General features: G+C 41.7%; 1 protein-coding gene across 4 annotated transcripts in view; it reads left to right on the plus strand.

Moving 5' to 3' along the window:
- The window catches only part of GRIA3 (glutamate ionotropic receptor AMPA type subunit 3), a 266,006-nt gene that overhangs the window by 118,592 nt on the left and 130,152 nt on the right, over positions 1–17,262 (plus strand). For all 4 annotated transcript variants that reach the window (XM_030305646.1, XM_030305647.1, XM_030305650.1 and 1 more), the window contains one exon: positions 12,502–12,689. In XM_030305646.1, the coding sequence (XP_030161506.1) occupies positions 12,502–12,689 (188 nt within the window). The remainder of the gene's footprint in view (positions 1–12,501; positions 12,690–17,262) is intronic.

Raw genomic sequence — 17,262 nt, forward strand, 5'->3', positions numbered from 1 at the left:
TGGCACAGTAAGTAGCCTAGTGGGCCTGAAAAATTCCAGGGTGTCTTCAGGTAGTTATACAACAATGTGTTCTAAAGCCCTCGCTGTCATGGAGAAATACATAAACAACGTATGACTCCATATTCCCTGAACTACTGCACATATTGGAGTAATTTCAGCCACTGATGAAGAGAAAGGACAGTTTGAGCTTGGAAGTCAAACCCGGGTGTCAGTCTCAGCTCCAAAGTTTACTAGTTATGTGCATTTATTTGTAAACGCGTACCTCTCTGAGGCCCAATCTCATCTGGTAATTGGGGAGAACTACCTATGCTTAGCGTTGTTGGGACGATTAGATGTAATAATGTATAGAAATGCTTACCACACTGCCCACCCCAAAGTAGGCTTTCGGTAAATGTGAATTTATACTCCTATCCCATACTTTACAGGGAAAGTAAAAGCAGTTCAATTTAAAATCTGAGGAATGAGGGTGTCTGGGTGGCTCAGTCGGTTAAGCATCCGACTTTGGCTCAGGTCATGATCTCACGGTTCTTGGGTTTGAGCCCCGCGTCGGGCTCTGTGCTGACAGCTCGGAGCCTGGAGCCTGCTTCGGATTCTGTGTCTCCCTCTCTCTGCCCCTCCCCTACTCACGCTCTGTCTCTGACTCTCAAAAATGAATAAACATTAAAAAATTTTTAAACATGAAAGAAAATCTGAGGAATGAGAGTAAAATATTTATACGTGAAACCATGAAAATATCTATTATTCCAACAATGACTTAAAGGTGGCATTCAACCATAACCCCTGAGAGATAGTCATCACGGTCTGTAGTCTAAGATTCTCAAGCTAATAGTGGATGGGTGTGAGAGCTTAGAACCCTGATTTCCCCTGCCGTCTCAATCAGGTGATCTGTTTGATGAGATATGTGTTGAGCTGAGTTTTAATGAATGAGCAGTTTATATGATGGAAATGGGGCTTTTCTAGGTGTTGAGGGGCAGCCAGAGTAAACCACTAGAGATGGGAGAATCTGGAGATGGCTGTGCCTGCATGAGGATGGTGTGATTAGGCAAGGTGAATCAAGCCATGAGTTTCAAAGCCTGTGTAGATTAGAATGGGCCCCAGTACCAAAGGGGAGGGAGACCCAGCTAGATCTGAGGAGGAAGTTACGCTCTAATACACAAACGTACTTGTGGAATTTCTGGCTTCCCCCTGCAAAGGCATTGAAGAAAAGAGGAACAGAGACTTTAAGGAAGCCACAGAAGTCTTGTAGGCAAAGTTACAAGGAATATCCACAATGATTTTCCTGTTGGGTTTTTTTAAGTTTATTTACTTACTTTGATAGAGATAGCATGAGTGGGGGAGCAACAGAGAGAGAGGGAGAGGAGAGAGAGAGAGAGAGAGAGAGAGAGAGAGAATCCCAAGCAAGCTCCACATAATCAGCATGGAGCCAGATTTGGAGCGTGAACTCACAAACCATGAGATCATGACCTGAACCAAAATCAAGAGTCAGATGCTTAATTCAGCCACCTAGGCATCCTTCCCGTTGAATATTAACTTTTACTCAATACCAAAATGAATCTTTATCCAGAAAAACACAACAGAAACATCACTTCACATTAATATTGAAAGTTAAAACATGAAAAGGGTTGTGGTCATGGTCAAGTTGGGATCCACCACTGGAAAAACCATTTTCTCCCTCTGGACTTCAGTTTCCTATTTGTACAAGGAAGAGATTGGGGCTGTCACTAAATTCTGGCTCTAATATTTGAGAATGCTAAGAGACTTAGGAGAATCCTGGCCATCTCAGACAACCTAACTTCTCTACAGTTCAGGCGAGATTCAGCCACTCTTCCTGGAGCCCAAGGCCTGCACAAGATGAAACATTAGCCTGTAACCCTTCTTCACACTGTTAAATCCACTGTCATATCCCCATTGGAAAAACTCAATGGAAAGAAGACAACTAACCAAAACGAGTTGATCTTCGTGATGTTTTTATGTGTGTGTTTCTCTTTTTAGCACGAGAGGGCATGTGAAAATACTTACTTACCTTGTAAGTTTGCACACCTCACTTGCAGTGTTTCCAAAGCAGTTTTTAGACCACAGGATTAAGTCAAAGGGAACTTTTTTCCCTCAAGGGAAAAGCATGCTCGCCGTTGTCCTTAGGACTGTATCTCTAGCCCCTCTGTATCCTCTAGGCGAAAGCTTGCCCTTAATATTACCTTTGACAGCCTTCCAATAGTATCAGGATCAAGAAATCTCTGCACTTGCAGGCAGAATAGGCCTCAGTCCTTTGCAATCACATCCAGACCCCTTTCATCTTTGACATAAATCTGCCTTCATTTTCTACCCCCTTTCCTTATTACTGGCCAGCACCCATACCTGACCCTCAAATCTCAGAAATGTTAAGAGGTTTGGCTTAGCCTTGCTTTCTCAAAATTAAGAATGCCAAAGAATGTTTCCAGATAAGCACTCTCCTGATAAGAAATCTTTTCTTAATAGAATGCAAGCACATATTTTCTGAGCTTAAGTCCCACCTGGGTCAATCCACCTTACTTCTCCCTAGGCACAGGCCACAATGTAAGCTATAAACTACTGTGTACAAAGGGAAGCCTTTGTGTGTGTGTGTGTGTGTGTGTGTGTGTGTGTATGTGTATATATATATATATATATATATGTTTTATCCATTCATCCACTGATGGACATTTAGGTTGTTTCCATTTCTTGGATATTACAAATAATGATGCAGTGAACATAGGAGTGCATGTATCTTTTTGAATCAGCCTTTTTATATTTTCCAGATAAATATCCAGAAGTGGAATGACTAGCTCATACAGTATTTCTATTTTTAATTTTTTGAGGAATCTCCATTGGTGGCTGCACCAATTTACATTTCCACCAACAGTGCACAAGGGTTCCTTTACCTCCACATCCACTCCAACACTTATTTCTTGTCTTTTTGATACCAGCCATTCTAACCAGCGCAAGGTGATATCTTATTGAGCCATTCTAAGAGGTGAGGTTTCAGTTTGCATTTCCCTAACAATTCGATGCTGAACATCTTTTCATGCACCTGTTGGCCATTTGTATTTCTTCTTTGAAAAACATGTCTATTCAGATCCTCTGCTCATTTTTTAATTGGGTTGTTTATTTTTGTTGATGGTGAGTTGTAAGGGTTCTTTATATATTTTGGATACGAATCCCTTGTTGGATATATGATTTGCAAAAATTTTCTATTCAGTAGGGTGCCTTTTCATCTTGATGATGGTTTCTTTCACTGTGTAGAAGCTTTTTAGTTTGATATATTCCCATTTTTAAAAAATTTTTGCTTTTGTTTCTGTATTATTTTTTTTATATCAGACTTTGTGTGGTTGAGGATCAGAAGGCTTGCCTGTTCTGCTTTCTCCAGACGTTAAGCAAATCTACTCCAGATGGTCTTTCAAATTTCCTCTCAGCTGACAATGCAAACCAAGTTTACTTTCACCCAACACTGACGTATCTATTTGGGCATGCTTTCTCAGCTTATGATGAGAATAGAGCTATGTGATTCGCCAGCAGGGAGACAAAGTTCGGGACACAAAAGAAAGATGGAAAGGCAGAATTACATGCACCACCAGTGTCAGAACCAACTCGAAACTTGACAAGTAGTCGGTCAGTAGTTACCACCTCGACCGGGATATTTGAGTGTCAGGAATCCTTCAGGCAGCCAAACAATACCTCCTACTTACTATTGTCTACAATTTCTCCATTAGAGTTTGCCCCTTTACGTTCAGTCTTTGATTCTGATTGAAAACATCAATTCTCCGTGGAGGGGGTCACCATTAAGCTTTAATCTGCCATGGGCAGTCTAGTATGAGTAAAGGGTTTGATTTGGAGTGAGGGAAGATCTAGATGGGGAAAGAAGAAAGGGATATGGAACTGAGACATGGGGAGGAGGGGGACCTTCTGTTCACAGACTCCCAAATTAGCTAAGGTCCCATCCTAATAATGCAGGTGCAAGGAAGAGAAGATTTGCTGAGGGTCAGCTTTTAATTAAAGGGAAACTTAAACAAACACAGTTATGAGGAATGAAGACCTCAGGGAAATCTTAATTCGCTAAGGGTAAATTGGGCCAGGCGTGGGTGAATATTTGTTTTTATCCTGTTCCCTAAAATCCACAGACTGACATCCATATGCAAACACAGAGGGATTCTTGATCTTTCCATCTCGAGCTCCTCATACACAGAAGAGTTTCTGCATTAGCATCTCAAATTTAGACAATCAATATATTGATTTTGGTGGACACCAAATGTGTTTCAGTCAAATTAAAACAAAAACAAACAACAATAAACAACAAAACGTGGATTCAGATGTACTATAGGAATCTTTCCATGAATTCTTTTTAAAGAAAAGTACATTTGTAATATGAATAAACATACCCTGGAGTGTTGGAGTTGAGCTCATATTTTTGAATATCAGATTTCTTAGATATGACCAAATATAACTCAAAATAACTGAATTGGGCTTATCATCTCTCTCTTTCCTCTGCCTCTATTTTTCTGCTCTCCACTTGTATCTCAGAAACCACCTTCATGTACCATATGTAGCTTCCCCCATTCACTTACTTTGCCACAATATACAAGATAATTTTATCTGAAATTCCATGGAGACCAAAGATGTAAGAAATGAAGAGAGTGGTTCACCTAAGTTTCGGGTTTAAAGCCCAGGTGAGCACAGGAATAAGAGCAGAAGAGAAATTTTCATTTGCCTCCTTTCATCTCACATAATTTTTTAAGTTTATTTATTTATTTTTGAGCGGGGAAAGAGATGAGCGGGGGAGGGACAGAGAGAGAGGGAGAGAGAGAGAATCCCAAGCAGTCTCCTCACAGTCAGCACATAGCGCCCAACATGGGGCTTGAACTCACGAAACCGTGAGATCATGACTTGAGCCAAAATCAAGAGTCGGTCGCTTAACTGACTGAGCCACCCAGGAACCCCACATAATTTTTTGATGTACAAGAATATTAATTGCATAAAATGTTAAACTTCTGTTAATTAAAATGTGTCACAGGGGCGCCTGGGTGGCGCGGTCGGTTAGGCGTCCGACTTCAGCCAGGTCACGATCTCGCGGTCCGTGAGTTCGAGCCCCGCGTCAGGCTCTGGGCTGATGGCTCGGAGCCTGGAGCCTGTTTCCGATTCTGTGTCTCCCTCTCTCTCTGCCCCTCCCCCGTTCATGCTCTGTCTCTCTCTGTCCCAAAAATAAATAAAAAACGTTGAAAAAAAAATAAAAAAATAAAATAAAATGTGTCACAGGAAACATTAAATGTCAAATAAACTGAATTAAAATATATGTGACAAATGTTACAGACACTTATCGTTAATATATTAAGACTCTTGTAAATCAATAAGAAAGCCATTGGGGCACCTAGCTGGCTCAGTTGGTAGAGCATGCTACTCTTTATCTCATGGTTGTGGGTTCGAGCCCCACGTTGGGCATGGAGCCTACTTTAAAAAAATAACAAAAAGAAAGAAAAGGAAAGCCATTAATATCACAGTAGGAATCTGAACAAAGGAAATAAATGGGAAATTCTCAAAATAAGGAATAAACATGGACACAAAAAGTTTTAAAAGTCATTAACTTTACTAACAGTCAAAGAAATGCTAAAAAGAGAATCTTTTTATACCCCTTTATCAAATGGGCACATGTATTATTCAATGCTAACAAAAGTGAAGAGAGACGAGTAATCTCATATTCTGCTGATGGGGACATAAAGTGGTACAACCTTTCTGAATGACAATTTGGCAATATGTATCAAAAGCCTTAAAAATGTCCATAACTGTTTGGCCTGATATTCCTACTTCTAGACATTTATCCTCTGGAAATAAGTAGAGATGCTGTATGAATGCTGTCATCACAGCATTATTCGTAGTAGGGAGTGACAAGAAACCATCGAAATTTTCATACTGGGGAATGTTTAAATAAAATTAAATATGTCTAAGGGATGGAATATTATGTAGCCATTAAAGCCATGTTTGAAAACATTGACTAACATAAGACAATGTTCAAGATATCATGTTAGTTTTTTTAAGTTTATTTATTTATTTATTTTGAGAGGTGGGAGACAGTATGAGTGGGGGAGGGGCAGAGAGAGAAAATCCCAAGCTGGCCCGCGCTATCAGTGCGGAGCCTGATGCTGGGCTCGATCTCACGAACCAAGAAATCAAGACCTGAGCCAAGATCAAGAGTTGGACACTTAACCGACTGAGCCACCCAGCCGCCCTTATAATGTTAGCTTTTTAAAGACAAGTACACAAATAGTACAATCTGTTTTACTAAAAAAAAAAGAGCATGCAGTATGTTTATATAAAATAAAATAGAAAGAAATATCAAATGTTAACAGTGGTTATCCCTGAGGAACAAGAGTCACCCATACTCATATTTTTTTTTTACATTTTTTGTGTCTTCTCAAATGTCCAAAATGAACACATATTAATTTTATACTTAGAAAGAAAAACCCAGATGCTACCCCAGAAGAAGAAAAACATTCGTAAAGTGTTCTGAATACATTAGGGTCTGCTTCCCACATACTCAGTGTTCGCAGATTCCTCATTTACCACAGGAAGATGCGATTCATAACCCTGGCCTGAGTCTTCCCCTCTTGACTCTGTGCCTTTGGTTGCTTATTTCTGGATGGTAATATCCTTTCTTGGATCATACTTTTCTCACCCAGAACCTTTCTTCGAGTCATGAAGGACACCTAAGGAAAGAAACCCACTTCCACATTCCTCATTGTGTTGGGTCGCTATTAGAATAGGTCAACGGCTCTCAACCCTGGCTGTATGTGAGAATCACCCAGGGAATTTAAAATAAAATAAAGAAAAGCCCAGGAACCACTTGTGATTTAATTGGTCCAGGGTGAAGCTTGGACAGCCATTTTGTAAAGCTCCCAAGGTGATTGTAATGTGCAGCCAGAGTGGAGAGCCACAGAGGTAAGTAAAGATGCAGAAAAACAGAGTAACACTTTCCTCAGCTGAATTCAGTTGGGTAACATAGGCAGGATGGACCTGACACCATTCCCCACTGGCCTCTAAGATACCCACCAGCTACCAGCTATTCGTGTGTTAAATGTCACAGTCTGAAGCCCACTAAGCACATCACCACCTTTCAGAGTCATCATGTGAATGACCTCGTGGAATGGGCAGCCCCCAAGGTGACGCTCAACAGTCCTTTTCCTTTCCTTCCAAATTTGCTTGTGTGAAGGCCACTGCTAAAATGCAGCTGTGTTAGCTGGAGGGGTAAGACATTAAGCCACGAGCCGTTCTTACACTGGCGCCTGGAAAAGGACAGAATGCTGAGGCAATGGGACACAGGACAGGCAAGTTTGTCATTCTGTTTTTAGATCAAGTACCAAATTTGTTCGGCTTGGAGCAGTGTTTCATTTCGTTTGTATAGTGAACAAAATCCTGACCTTCTTTCCCCCTGTGAAAATGATTTTGACAGTTGTAGATTTGAGAGACTTGTGTGTCTGCTGCCCCCCTGTCATGAGATCAACCCAATAGTCTCAGACTGAATTCCTGGGAGCAGATTCTGAGGTGGAGATCAGCATGCTAAAGTTTCTTGGGGTGTGGCTTCACTACCGACACTGGGGGGGAGAAAAAGGAGGAAGCAGGGTTGAGCAGAAGGAGGAGATGGGTGGTAGTGCAGTCCTAACAAGGCCTCAGCCTACCCTTCAGGGAGCTCTGAAGTTGGTATGGCCCTTGAGCGTTATCCCATTTGGGTTAAAGGGGTTGTGCCTTTATATCCTGTAATGAGCAGTCATTGGATGCAGGCCGCTCTGCGGAGGGAGCAGGACCTGAAGCCGGGAAGCTCTCCTCAGCCAACAACCTTCCCAGAAACTAAAGGAATAGGCCCTATGGTGCTGAAGGGGGATCTGGGTGGTACAGCACGGCAGCCCCACTAGCCTTTACCACAGTGGCTTCCTTGTTTAGCAAGAATAGCCCAACAACCAGGATTGGGTTGTCATTAGCCGTGGCCGGGTTCTCCATCCACCATCACCTTGCCTCCCCTCTGCTGTCATGCTCCTACATTTTCCTGGTTGAACTCAGATGACAACCCAGCATTCGCCCAGTCACCTATGTGGTCACGCCCAGTCTTTACAAATGAGGAAGAGAAAGAAGGGGGACAGCAACAGTGGTACAGAATCGAGAGAATTTGCTGCTCAAACGAAAGTCGCTTTCAGTATTAACAAAGTTGGGCTTGCGAAAGCTCACACAGAGTGGAGGACAATTCTAAAGCTGCTAAAACAGCAGGCTTATTTTTACAAAGCCAAGGCTTTGTTAAGCACCTCACCTCCTACAAGCACCAACGCCTGCTTTTGCTCTGCCTCCAGAGACAGACTTCTCTTTTCTTTCTTTCTTTTTTTTTTTTTCCCTCCCGCAAACTCATATCTACTCTCTTTGGGCAGCTGCAACAGGGAACAGCCAAACTATAATAAATTAGGTACAAAAACAAATAAAAGCTTTTTGGGGGGATTACTCACGGACGCGTACGGAACTGAGGTGAGCACCGTCCCCCAGGGCTCTCCGGTACACAGCCACATGCTCGAGCTGACACGGGGAAACTCTGCGACGGTGGAAGATTCTGCGGTGTGAAGCCACGGTTCTGACTTCCTCAGAAAACGGGAGCGAGGCTCATAGCCCAGGAGGCCCCGGCCTCCAGCTCATTAAAAAATCAGTGGCTTTCTCTATTTAATTTTTGAGTAGGTAAGACACTCACATGATTCAAAGAACAAAAGTATAAAAAGATCTATAAAATCGGTGTTTATTAAGAGGCCTCTTATTTGTGGCAGTGGACCGCGTGCAGAGCTACACTCGACTGTCATCCGCGTCTTCCAGGAGCTTATGCTCTGAGAGGACAGCGTTGAGTCATATTTTTTAATCTTTATTGTTTTTGTACTTACTGAAAATAATACTGCTTCTTGTGAAACAGTTGAACATTAACATAAATAAGTGGCCGTTCATGTAGAGGTTCTCTGTCATCCTATACCTCAGCGATAACTATTGCCAATTTTTCGCATTTCTTTCTATACATATACAAATATATGGGTTTTTTAAAAAAAACTCTTAATGGTTATATTATTTTTGAGACAGAGGGAGACAGAGCATGAGCAGGGGAGGAGCAGAGAGAGAGGGAAACACAGAATCCGAAGCAGGTTCCAGGCCCTGAGCCATCAGCACAGAGCCCGACGCGGGGCTCAAACTCGTCGACCGCGAGATCGTGACCTGAGCCAAAGTCGGACGCTCAACCAACTGAGGCACCCAGGCACCTCTGGGTTTTTTTTAATAAAAAAAAGAATTACACTCTAAGTGCTATTTTCAGCTTTTTTCTATATGAAAAAAATATTGCATAAATCTTTTATTATATAGAGATTGGACAGCAGCATAGCATTCCGGGTATCTGTACTATAATTTATTTATCCAGTTTTATTTGGAATTTTTAAACATTGGTCATACAGTTCTTCCAGTCGGCTTCTTTATCGTTTGTAACTGATTACCCTCGCATTCCGGTCTACTTCTCTCTGGAGAAATGAATGAGAAGTCAGTAAGGGAAGCTTCATGGGGGAAGAGAATCATTCACAAAGGTCTATAGGTAGGGGCAAATGAGACATACAGGTCTATTTGCCTTGAGCAGGTAACAATGAGAATACTGAATAAAGGTGCAAAACCATCTTCCAGATTTGAGTGAATGTGAACATAGGGGAGAAGTACAGACTGGTATGAGGTGAGGGATTAAAGAAAGGGAGATCAAAGCAGGTTGGAATGGAATGAATGTTGAGGCCTGGATGCTGAGTCATTACGTCGCAAAGTCATTATGGAGAGAAGCGACATGCTTTAGTTGAATCCCAGCTTGATATCAGTGAACAATATAATGTGGCTATTTACAAATATTAGCCATCCTAGGCTGCTAAAATAGCAGCCCATATCAGAGCGGCCAGTAATCCCATTGTCATCCACACTGGTCAGATCACATCTGATTTAACAGGATCAATAAAATATTGACAAATATCCATAAGAGAGAGAGACGCAACAGGAAGGGAACCTATCATCATGTCATAAAAGTAAATGCTGTCAGATTGGGACATCTTCAGCCTGAAGAAAAGAAAAGTAAGGGGAGATGTGTTAATTGTCTTTAATAAATATGGACCGTCACATGGAAAAGGGACTAAACCTATCTGTGTCACCCCAAGTGGCCGAATAGGATCAGCCAATAGAAATTTTAAGAATGTAGATTTTGACTCAATAAACAGAAATTCCTTGTCTTTTGCTAAAGGGTCTTTGAAAAAGTTTAAACATATCAGAGACTCCCTGATGTAATTTCCTTTCCATTATTAATTATTTAGCCAATACTTTCTTCGTAAATCGTACAGAAGTAAAATTCAACCTAGTCCTTGCCAAATTTCATAAATTCTTAATTAGTAGGATTCAAAATAATGAGACCTGATTGTACAGTGCTTAAGAAAGATTTTCAAATACTTTCATCTCCTTCTTCCTGTTTATTTCTTAATCCCATGCCTTGGCCCGCCATGTGCCCTCAACTCCCACTGAAGCGGAGAGCACACAGAAAACCCACACGAAAATGTAAATCTGAGAAATAAATATGCGTGGTTGGTTTAAAAAGAGTAAGAATTAACATTTAAAGCAATGGTAATTTACTCTGATCTGTAATTTTGAGCTCCTGTGCTGAAATTGCTCATTTGGAAATTACCAAGTGCTTGGGTCTCATTTGTGATCTTCTTCCTGCATACACCCAGCACACAAAGGAGTCATAATGACCGGCTGAGTCACTGCTGCCATCTCCCTGAAGCGTGCTCTCCAAATGTCAATACCATTTTCTCTGGTGCAGTGACGAAGATTCCCAACCGTAGCTCGCTTACAGTATCGGACAAGCCCTGGAATGTGTTCAAAGGGCACCGAGATCTTCCGTTCTCTACTGCTCCAGTGGCCAAATTGTCATGCCATAGATCGTTCTGGCTTTGCAAACCATTCCCATTACCCATTTCTGTTAGTTATTACCTAAATAGAAATGGAAAACAATTTAAATTTATGGGAATAAGGGAGCTGCTTTTGACCATATCCAAGTAAAATGATGTCTGTACTTGACGAAATTACACTCAGATTATGAATTCCTCCCAGAAGCAAAAATAAAGTCATGATATCATGTTAGAGATGTCGGTTCTCTAAAAGACCAGAACATGGAAAACCCTGTGCTGTTCTGTGGCTCCCACTTTAAGATACACCGCTCCTCCCAACTTCTCAAACGCTACCTCCTACAGGGTTACCCAGAACTTAGCATCCCATCTTTTCCGTCTTTCCCATTCAGCCTAGATCCAGGGTGTTAGTAGTAATAGCTGTCAGATGTAAATTAACTAGAAAGGAACCAAGAATCCCTGGTAAATTTCATTAAGAAAGGGGAAGAACTCAGGAAGACTTAACATGATTGAACTTTTTCATAAAACTGTGATCAAAGGACCAGTATGATATCTTTGTTATAGACTGTCTTTGTCAGGTTTTCTTAGAGTTATTTTACTTGAGAGACATAATTTATCTTGTTGGATAATGATATCCATGTAAGAATCAGCCATATTATAATAAGGTTCTATCTCTACCGAAGCTATTTCTTTTTTTGTAAGTTTATTTGTTTATTTTCGAGAGAGAGAAAGAGAGAGAGAGAACATGAGCAGGGGAGGGACAGAGAGAGAATCCCAAGCAGGCCCTGTGCTATCAGGTCAGAACCCAGTTCAGGGCTCATTAACACAAACCGTGAGATCATGACCTGAGCCAAAATCAAGAGTTGGATGCTTAACCGACTGAGCCGCCCAGGCGCCCCCCTACTGAAGCTATTTCTCATTCCAAAGAATGTTTAGTGGAAGATGAAAGACATGAGCTGCAACAGGAAACATTGAGGCCAGAAACAAGGAAAAAGCTTTGGCATTCAGGCCGTAGATAGTTTGATCATGCACGTCAATAAAAACAGTTAGGTACTATAATTCAGCTGTGATTGCTCAAGTCTGGCCTCGATAAACGCCCAGCCTGGTGCCCACAAGTCGTAGAATCTTCTTTTTTTTTTTTTTTTAAATTTTTTGATGTTTATTTATTTTTGAGAGAGAAAGAGAGACAGAGTGCAAGTGGGGGAGGGGCAGAGAGCGAGGCAGACACAGAATCCAAAGCAGGCTCCAGGCTCTGAGCGGTCAGCACAGAGCCCGACGTGGGGCTCAAACTCACGAGCTGTGAGATCATGACCTGAGCTGACCGCGGACACTTAACCGACTGAGCCACCCAGGCGCCCCTAGATTCTTCTTTTAAAGCAAGATAGACATGCCGACTGTGTGGATGGGTAAAGCTGGGATTATGAGTAAGCCTGCTTTCCACAGTGGATATGATTCAAAGGGACCCAATGGACTGTAATAGAAACTCAGTAGAACCTTTAATACCTACAGGAAGATTTTTAAAAAAGAAAAACATCATCGTAACTGTTCTTCCTTCTTTCAGGATTTTCCATTCTCCAAGCGATCATGGAAGCAGCCGTGCAAAACAACTGGCAAGTGACAGCAAGGTCTGTGGGAAACATAAAGGACGTCCAAGAATTCAGGCGCATCATTGAAGAAATGGACAGGAGGCAGGAAAAGCGATACTTGATTGACTGTGAAGTCGAAAGGATTAACACAATTTTGGAACAGGTACGTTGGAGATTTATTCCACCCCCAGCCGACATGTTAAATCATCAACCTCAGGCAGTTCCCGTCTCTGCTAATAAATTAAGTAGCCAACGGACTAGATTTGCCAACAGTTTTTGATAGTCTCTCTAATCTCTTTTTTTCCTCCCCAGTGGCTGCAGGGGGGAAAAAAGAAAAGAAAAGCAAATCTAAGCTGTTGAAAATTGCATACCATGATTAATCTGGAAGTCTCTGCAATTTAATGCTACCTATCAGATAAACACACCCTTCTACACCTCTGTTTCATGGACAGCTGACTGCTTCAAAGTAATCCCCTTCTTTTTCCATGCCTTCCTCCCTGCAGGGGACGGACAAGGGATTAGGCAGGGCAGAAGGGTAGGGTTTTGTTTCAGGGGCCTAGTTGCAGATTGTCAAGACAGCATTCCCTGGATTCGAATTTGTGGATATTTTTTGCAGAATATCCCTCTGGTTCCAGAGAGAGGCAGAGAGAATGTGTAGACCATTGTGGAAGTAGGATGGCATGTGAGAGGGGGGGAAGTGTTTATGGTTTTTAAAATGTGAACGAGTTGAAAAAGACTTAGACTGAGGGGAAAATACCACTCAGTGGGCCAAAATGCATACGTGACAAAGCTCGGGTATTTAAACTTAAGACTAAAAAATATTAGAAGAAATGTTTCACCATAAGCCAGATGGATACTCTGTTTGGAGTAAAGAGTCCAAGTGAAACGTGATGTAAGTGTATTATTTTCCTCGGAAGTCTCAATTTTCCAGTTAATAACAAAGTGCCTATGTTGCCATAAACAAAACTGTAGGGGAAACATTTCCATTCTAATTCGATCCCAGTGTACCTAGGGGCCAAAATAGCTTCGGAGATTGAAATTAGAGTGAGCAGCCATCGCCTGGGAAAGCAGTTTTATAGCAAATTAAATATTAACAATTTGTCAGATATGCCCCCATAAGAAGAGAATGCAAAAAAAAAAATAAGGAAGGGAAGAGGAGGGGAAAGAAGGAGGGAGAAAGGGAGGGAGAGAGGGAGAAAGAAAGAGAGGAAGGAAGAGAGAAATCGCTGACCCTGCATCGTAGAGATACAAAGCCACAAAGCTGTCCCCTTCCTAAGAACGGCATCACCTCTAGTGAATCACAGCTCACAGGAAATCTAGAGCATAGCCTGGCTAAATCAGATTTCCCAACTAACATTTTCTTGAGCTACCCAAATGATCCACCCCCCCCTTCAAAAAAAAAAAAGCCTTTGATTTTCTTAGATCTTGAAAGCAAAGAATCAGGTCAGTGATGTTGGTGCATGCACTACACGCCCTCTAAAATTTATACCAAAATAGCCTTTTAGTGGGTGACCTACTTAATAGCCTAAAGCACAGGAACATCCCCCTGGTTGTACTTTGTTTTCCTTCTGTTGTATTAGGAACTTTGGCTTCTTGAATATCTTGCATTCCATGAAGTCTTCTGGGTTTTGCAGAATCTTACCCTGGAGTCTGGGATTCTTCGGCATGATGCCATAGAAAACTCAGTGGGTGAATCCGAATTTTATGTAGCTCTGGGGATCTTGGGCAATTAAAATACCAATGCCTCAGTTTTCTCATCTCCATAATGGGGACAATAAAATTTGCTCTACCTCACATGGTTGGTATAATTGCTTCAAAAGACATACACTGCCATAGAAAATAATAGTCGTTAGTACTGCAAACTACACCAACATTATTGAAAAACCCCATTCTCTCTTTTCATGCATCACTTTCTATCTTCCTTTCCTCGGTCTGCACATTCACAGTATCCCTCAAAATGCTTCCTGTACAATTTTTTTAGGGAACATTGTTCAAAGAAACGTTTTGGCAATAGCCAGGTAAGGCTAAAGAGCTCCTTTCACTTATTTTTCCCCCCTCTTTCAAAGACTCATTATAGAACCGTCAACTCATGATTGTTTTCCTGCCATTTAAGGGATTTCTATCAGGCCCTAAGTACTATGAGGTAGGGGCCATGTTTGTCTTGTTCACAGTCGTATCTCCAGTGTCCGGTAGAGTACCCGGCGTACAGTGTTGGACGGATAGGTGGATGGACGGATGGACGGATGAATGCGTGAATATCGCACAAGCACATTTAAGTCACTTCTGTTGTGATTTTGCTATGCTTCCACGAAGAGGCAAAACAAGTGCCGGCCGCCACATGATAAGATGATCAGAGCACATGTTTCTGCAAAGGTTTAAGATGGTGGCTCTCCGCTCGAGCCTCTTTCTGATGATATCATGAATTTGCCATAATTTATTTTTTATGTAAAGATAGATTTTGCATTGAGCCAATTATTTAAATTAAGCAACGGATGCAACATGATATTTCTTTAGAGGAAACATTGTAAAAATGAATGAAATGCTAAAATAGAGAGATGTCGCTTTTCTCATTGGTTTCTAACCATTCTTTCGACAAACTTGTCATAATTCACATATACAGATCCTGGCTAGAATGATAGCATTTATAATTCACTTCGTATTAAGTTCTTAGAAAAGATGCCCCTATCCCCCAAAGGTGTCTTCAACTTTGAGGTTATTCTCATAAAAGGAAACTTTTTTCATCTATATTTATTTATTTTGAGAGAGAGAGAGGGAGAGAGTACAGAAGCGGGGGCAGAGCAAAGAGAGAGGGCGAGAATCCCAAGCAGGCTTCATGCTGTCAGCACATAGCCCGACACGGGGCTCAGTCTCATGACCATGAGATCATGACACGAGCCGAAAGCAAGAGTCGGACGCTTAACCAACTGAGCCACCCAGGTGTCCCTCATGAAAGGAAACTTCTATATCTCCCATAAAATGATACTTCATGCCACTATGTGTGGTCGAAGAGCCTGTTACATCACTGTAACACTATTCCCTACAGATTTGATTTGGGCATAAACTTCATATTATACTCTGTATCCCATGGGTGTGACTGGAAAATCCTCAATATGGTACAACTTTTCAAATATAAACAGGTCTTCAACACAGTGTTATATAGCATAACCTCCCCATTTCATGATATAGGTTCTAATTTTCCCTGTGAATATTCACTTACAGGGTGAATAAAAATTCTTGTAACATTTCTTTCCAAAGCTCTTTTTTGAACTCTTTCAAACTTTCAGACTGCAGCAGCAAAAAAAAAAAAAAAAAAAAAGACTCAATTAGGTACTAATCTGTCTTTAATATCTCTCCTGAACAGTTGAACTATAAGGAAAGTATTCCAAATTTATAGCTCTAAGAATTAACATAGAACAAGAGCTAGAAACAAATGAAGCCATGAAAGGTTGTCAGGGCTCGTAGAGAATATTTAGAAACTGTAGATTGTGAATCTAAACAGGGAGATTTCGGTGTACTAGGATGAATGAACCACTGATCTGACCTGACATGGCAGTCCCAAAACCGGATTGTGTTCATCAGGCCCTCCCCATGGGTGGACAGCTGTCTTAATGCAATGACCAGTCTAAACACTCACTTTTGAAAAGGTTGCCTCTCTGGGGTGCCTGGGTGGCTCAGGCAGTTAAGCATCCAACTTTGGCTCAGGTCATGATCTCACAGTCCGTGGGTTTGAGCCCCGCGGGGGGCTCTGTGCTGACGGCTCAGAGCCTGGAGCCTGCTTCGGATTCTGTCTCCCTCTCTCTGCCCCTCCCTCACTCACACACTGTCTCTGTTTCTCTCAAATATAAATAAAAACATTAAATTAAAAAAAAAAACAAGAAAAGGTTGTCTCTAATGGACTTACTTATCCATGATGGAGTAGATCCTCCTTCCCAGTAGCATATACCTGTGGACTGCTTTTGAAAGTCAGGTTCCATAAACCGATACGGCTCTGTTGGACATCTAATGTTTATTTGGAGAGGCAGCATAGCAGAGAGTTCCAGAACATGGACTCTGGAGCCAGTCTGCATGGCTTCTGTCACTGACTAGCTGTGTGACCTGAGGCAAGTTACTCAACTCTCTGTGCCTCCATCTCCTGTTGTAAAATGGGAATGATAAGTGTACCTTAATGACTTAATGTATGCAAAGCATTTAGAAAAGTGTCTGACACATAGTGTTTGTATAGTGCTTTGATGCTAAATGATGTGTTTTCACATACATTATCATCTTTGAGCCTCGCTACGGGAGGTAGGCAGGGCAGATGCATCCATCCCAAATTTACAGATGATAAATTGATGCTTAGAGACATTATGATGATTTACCCAAATGTGGCACTCCGCTCAATCCTAGTAAGTGGCCAAGCAAGGACAAACTCAGGTCTTCTGACCCGTAGTCCAGTGCTCTTGTCCCTACACTGAACCACCTCCCTCAATTTCTAAGGCAATTTGTTAAATATTTAGCCGAAGCCAAACCCTAGATTAGGCTCACTCCTCAGGTTACATCTTAAAACACTTGCAAAGCAACTGGAGAAGATCCAGAGAACGGCAGCAAAAAATGATTAAGGCGTTAGGAAATAGCCCCTACGAGGAAAGGCTAAATGGAGCTGAGGTTGTTTAGCCTGGTGAAAGAGAACCAAGAGGCAGTTTAATCACCATCCCCAAGTAGAAAGAGTTAGCATAAAGTGGGCACTGACCAACCGT

Source organism: Lynx canadensis, chromosome X, assembly GCF_007474595.2.
Source record: "Lynx canadensis isolate LIC74 chromosome X, mLynCan4.pri.v2, whole genome shotgun sequence".
NCBI lineage: Eukaryota > Metazoa > Chordata > Mammalia > Carnivora > Felidae > Lynx > Lynx canadensis.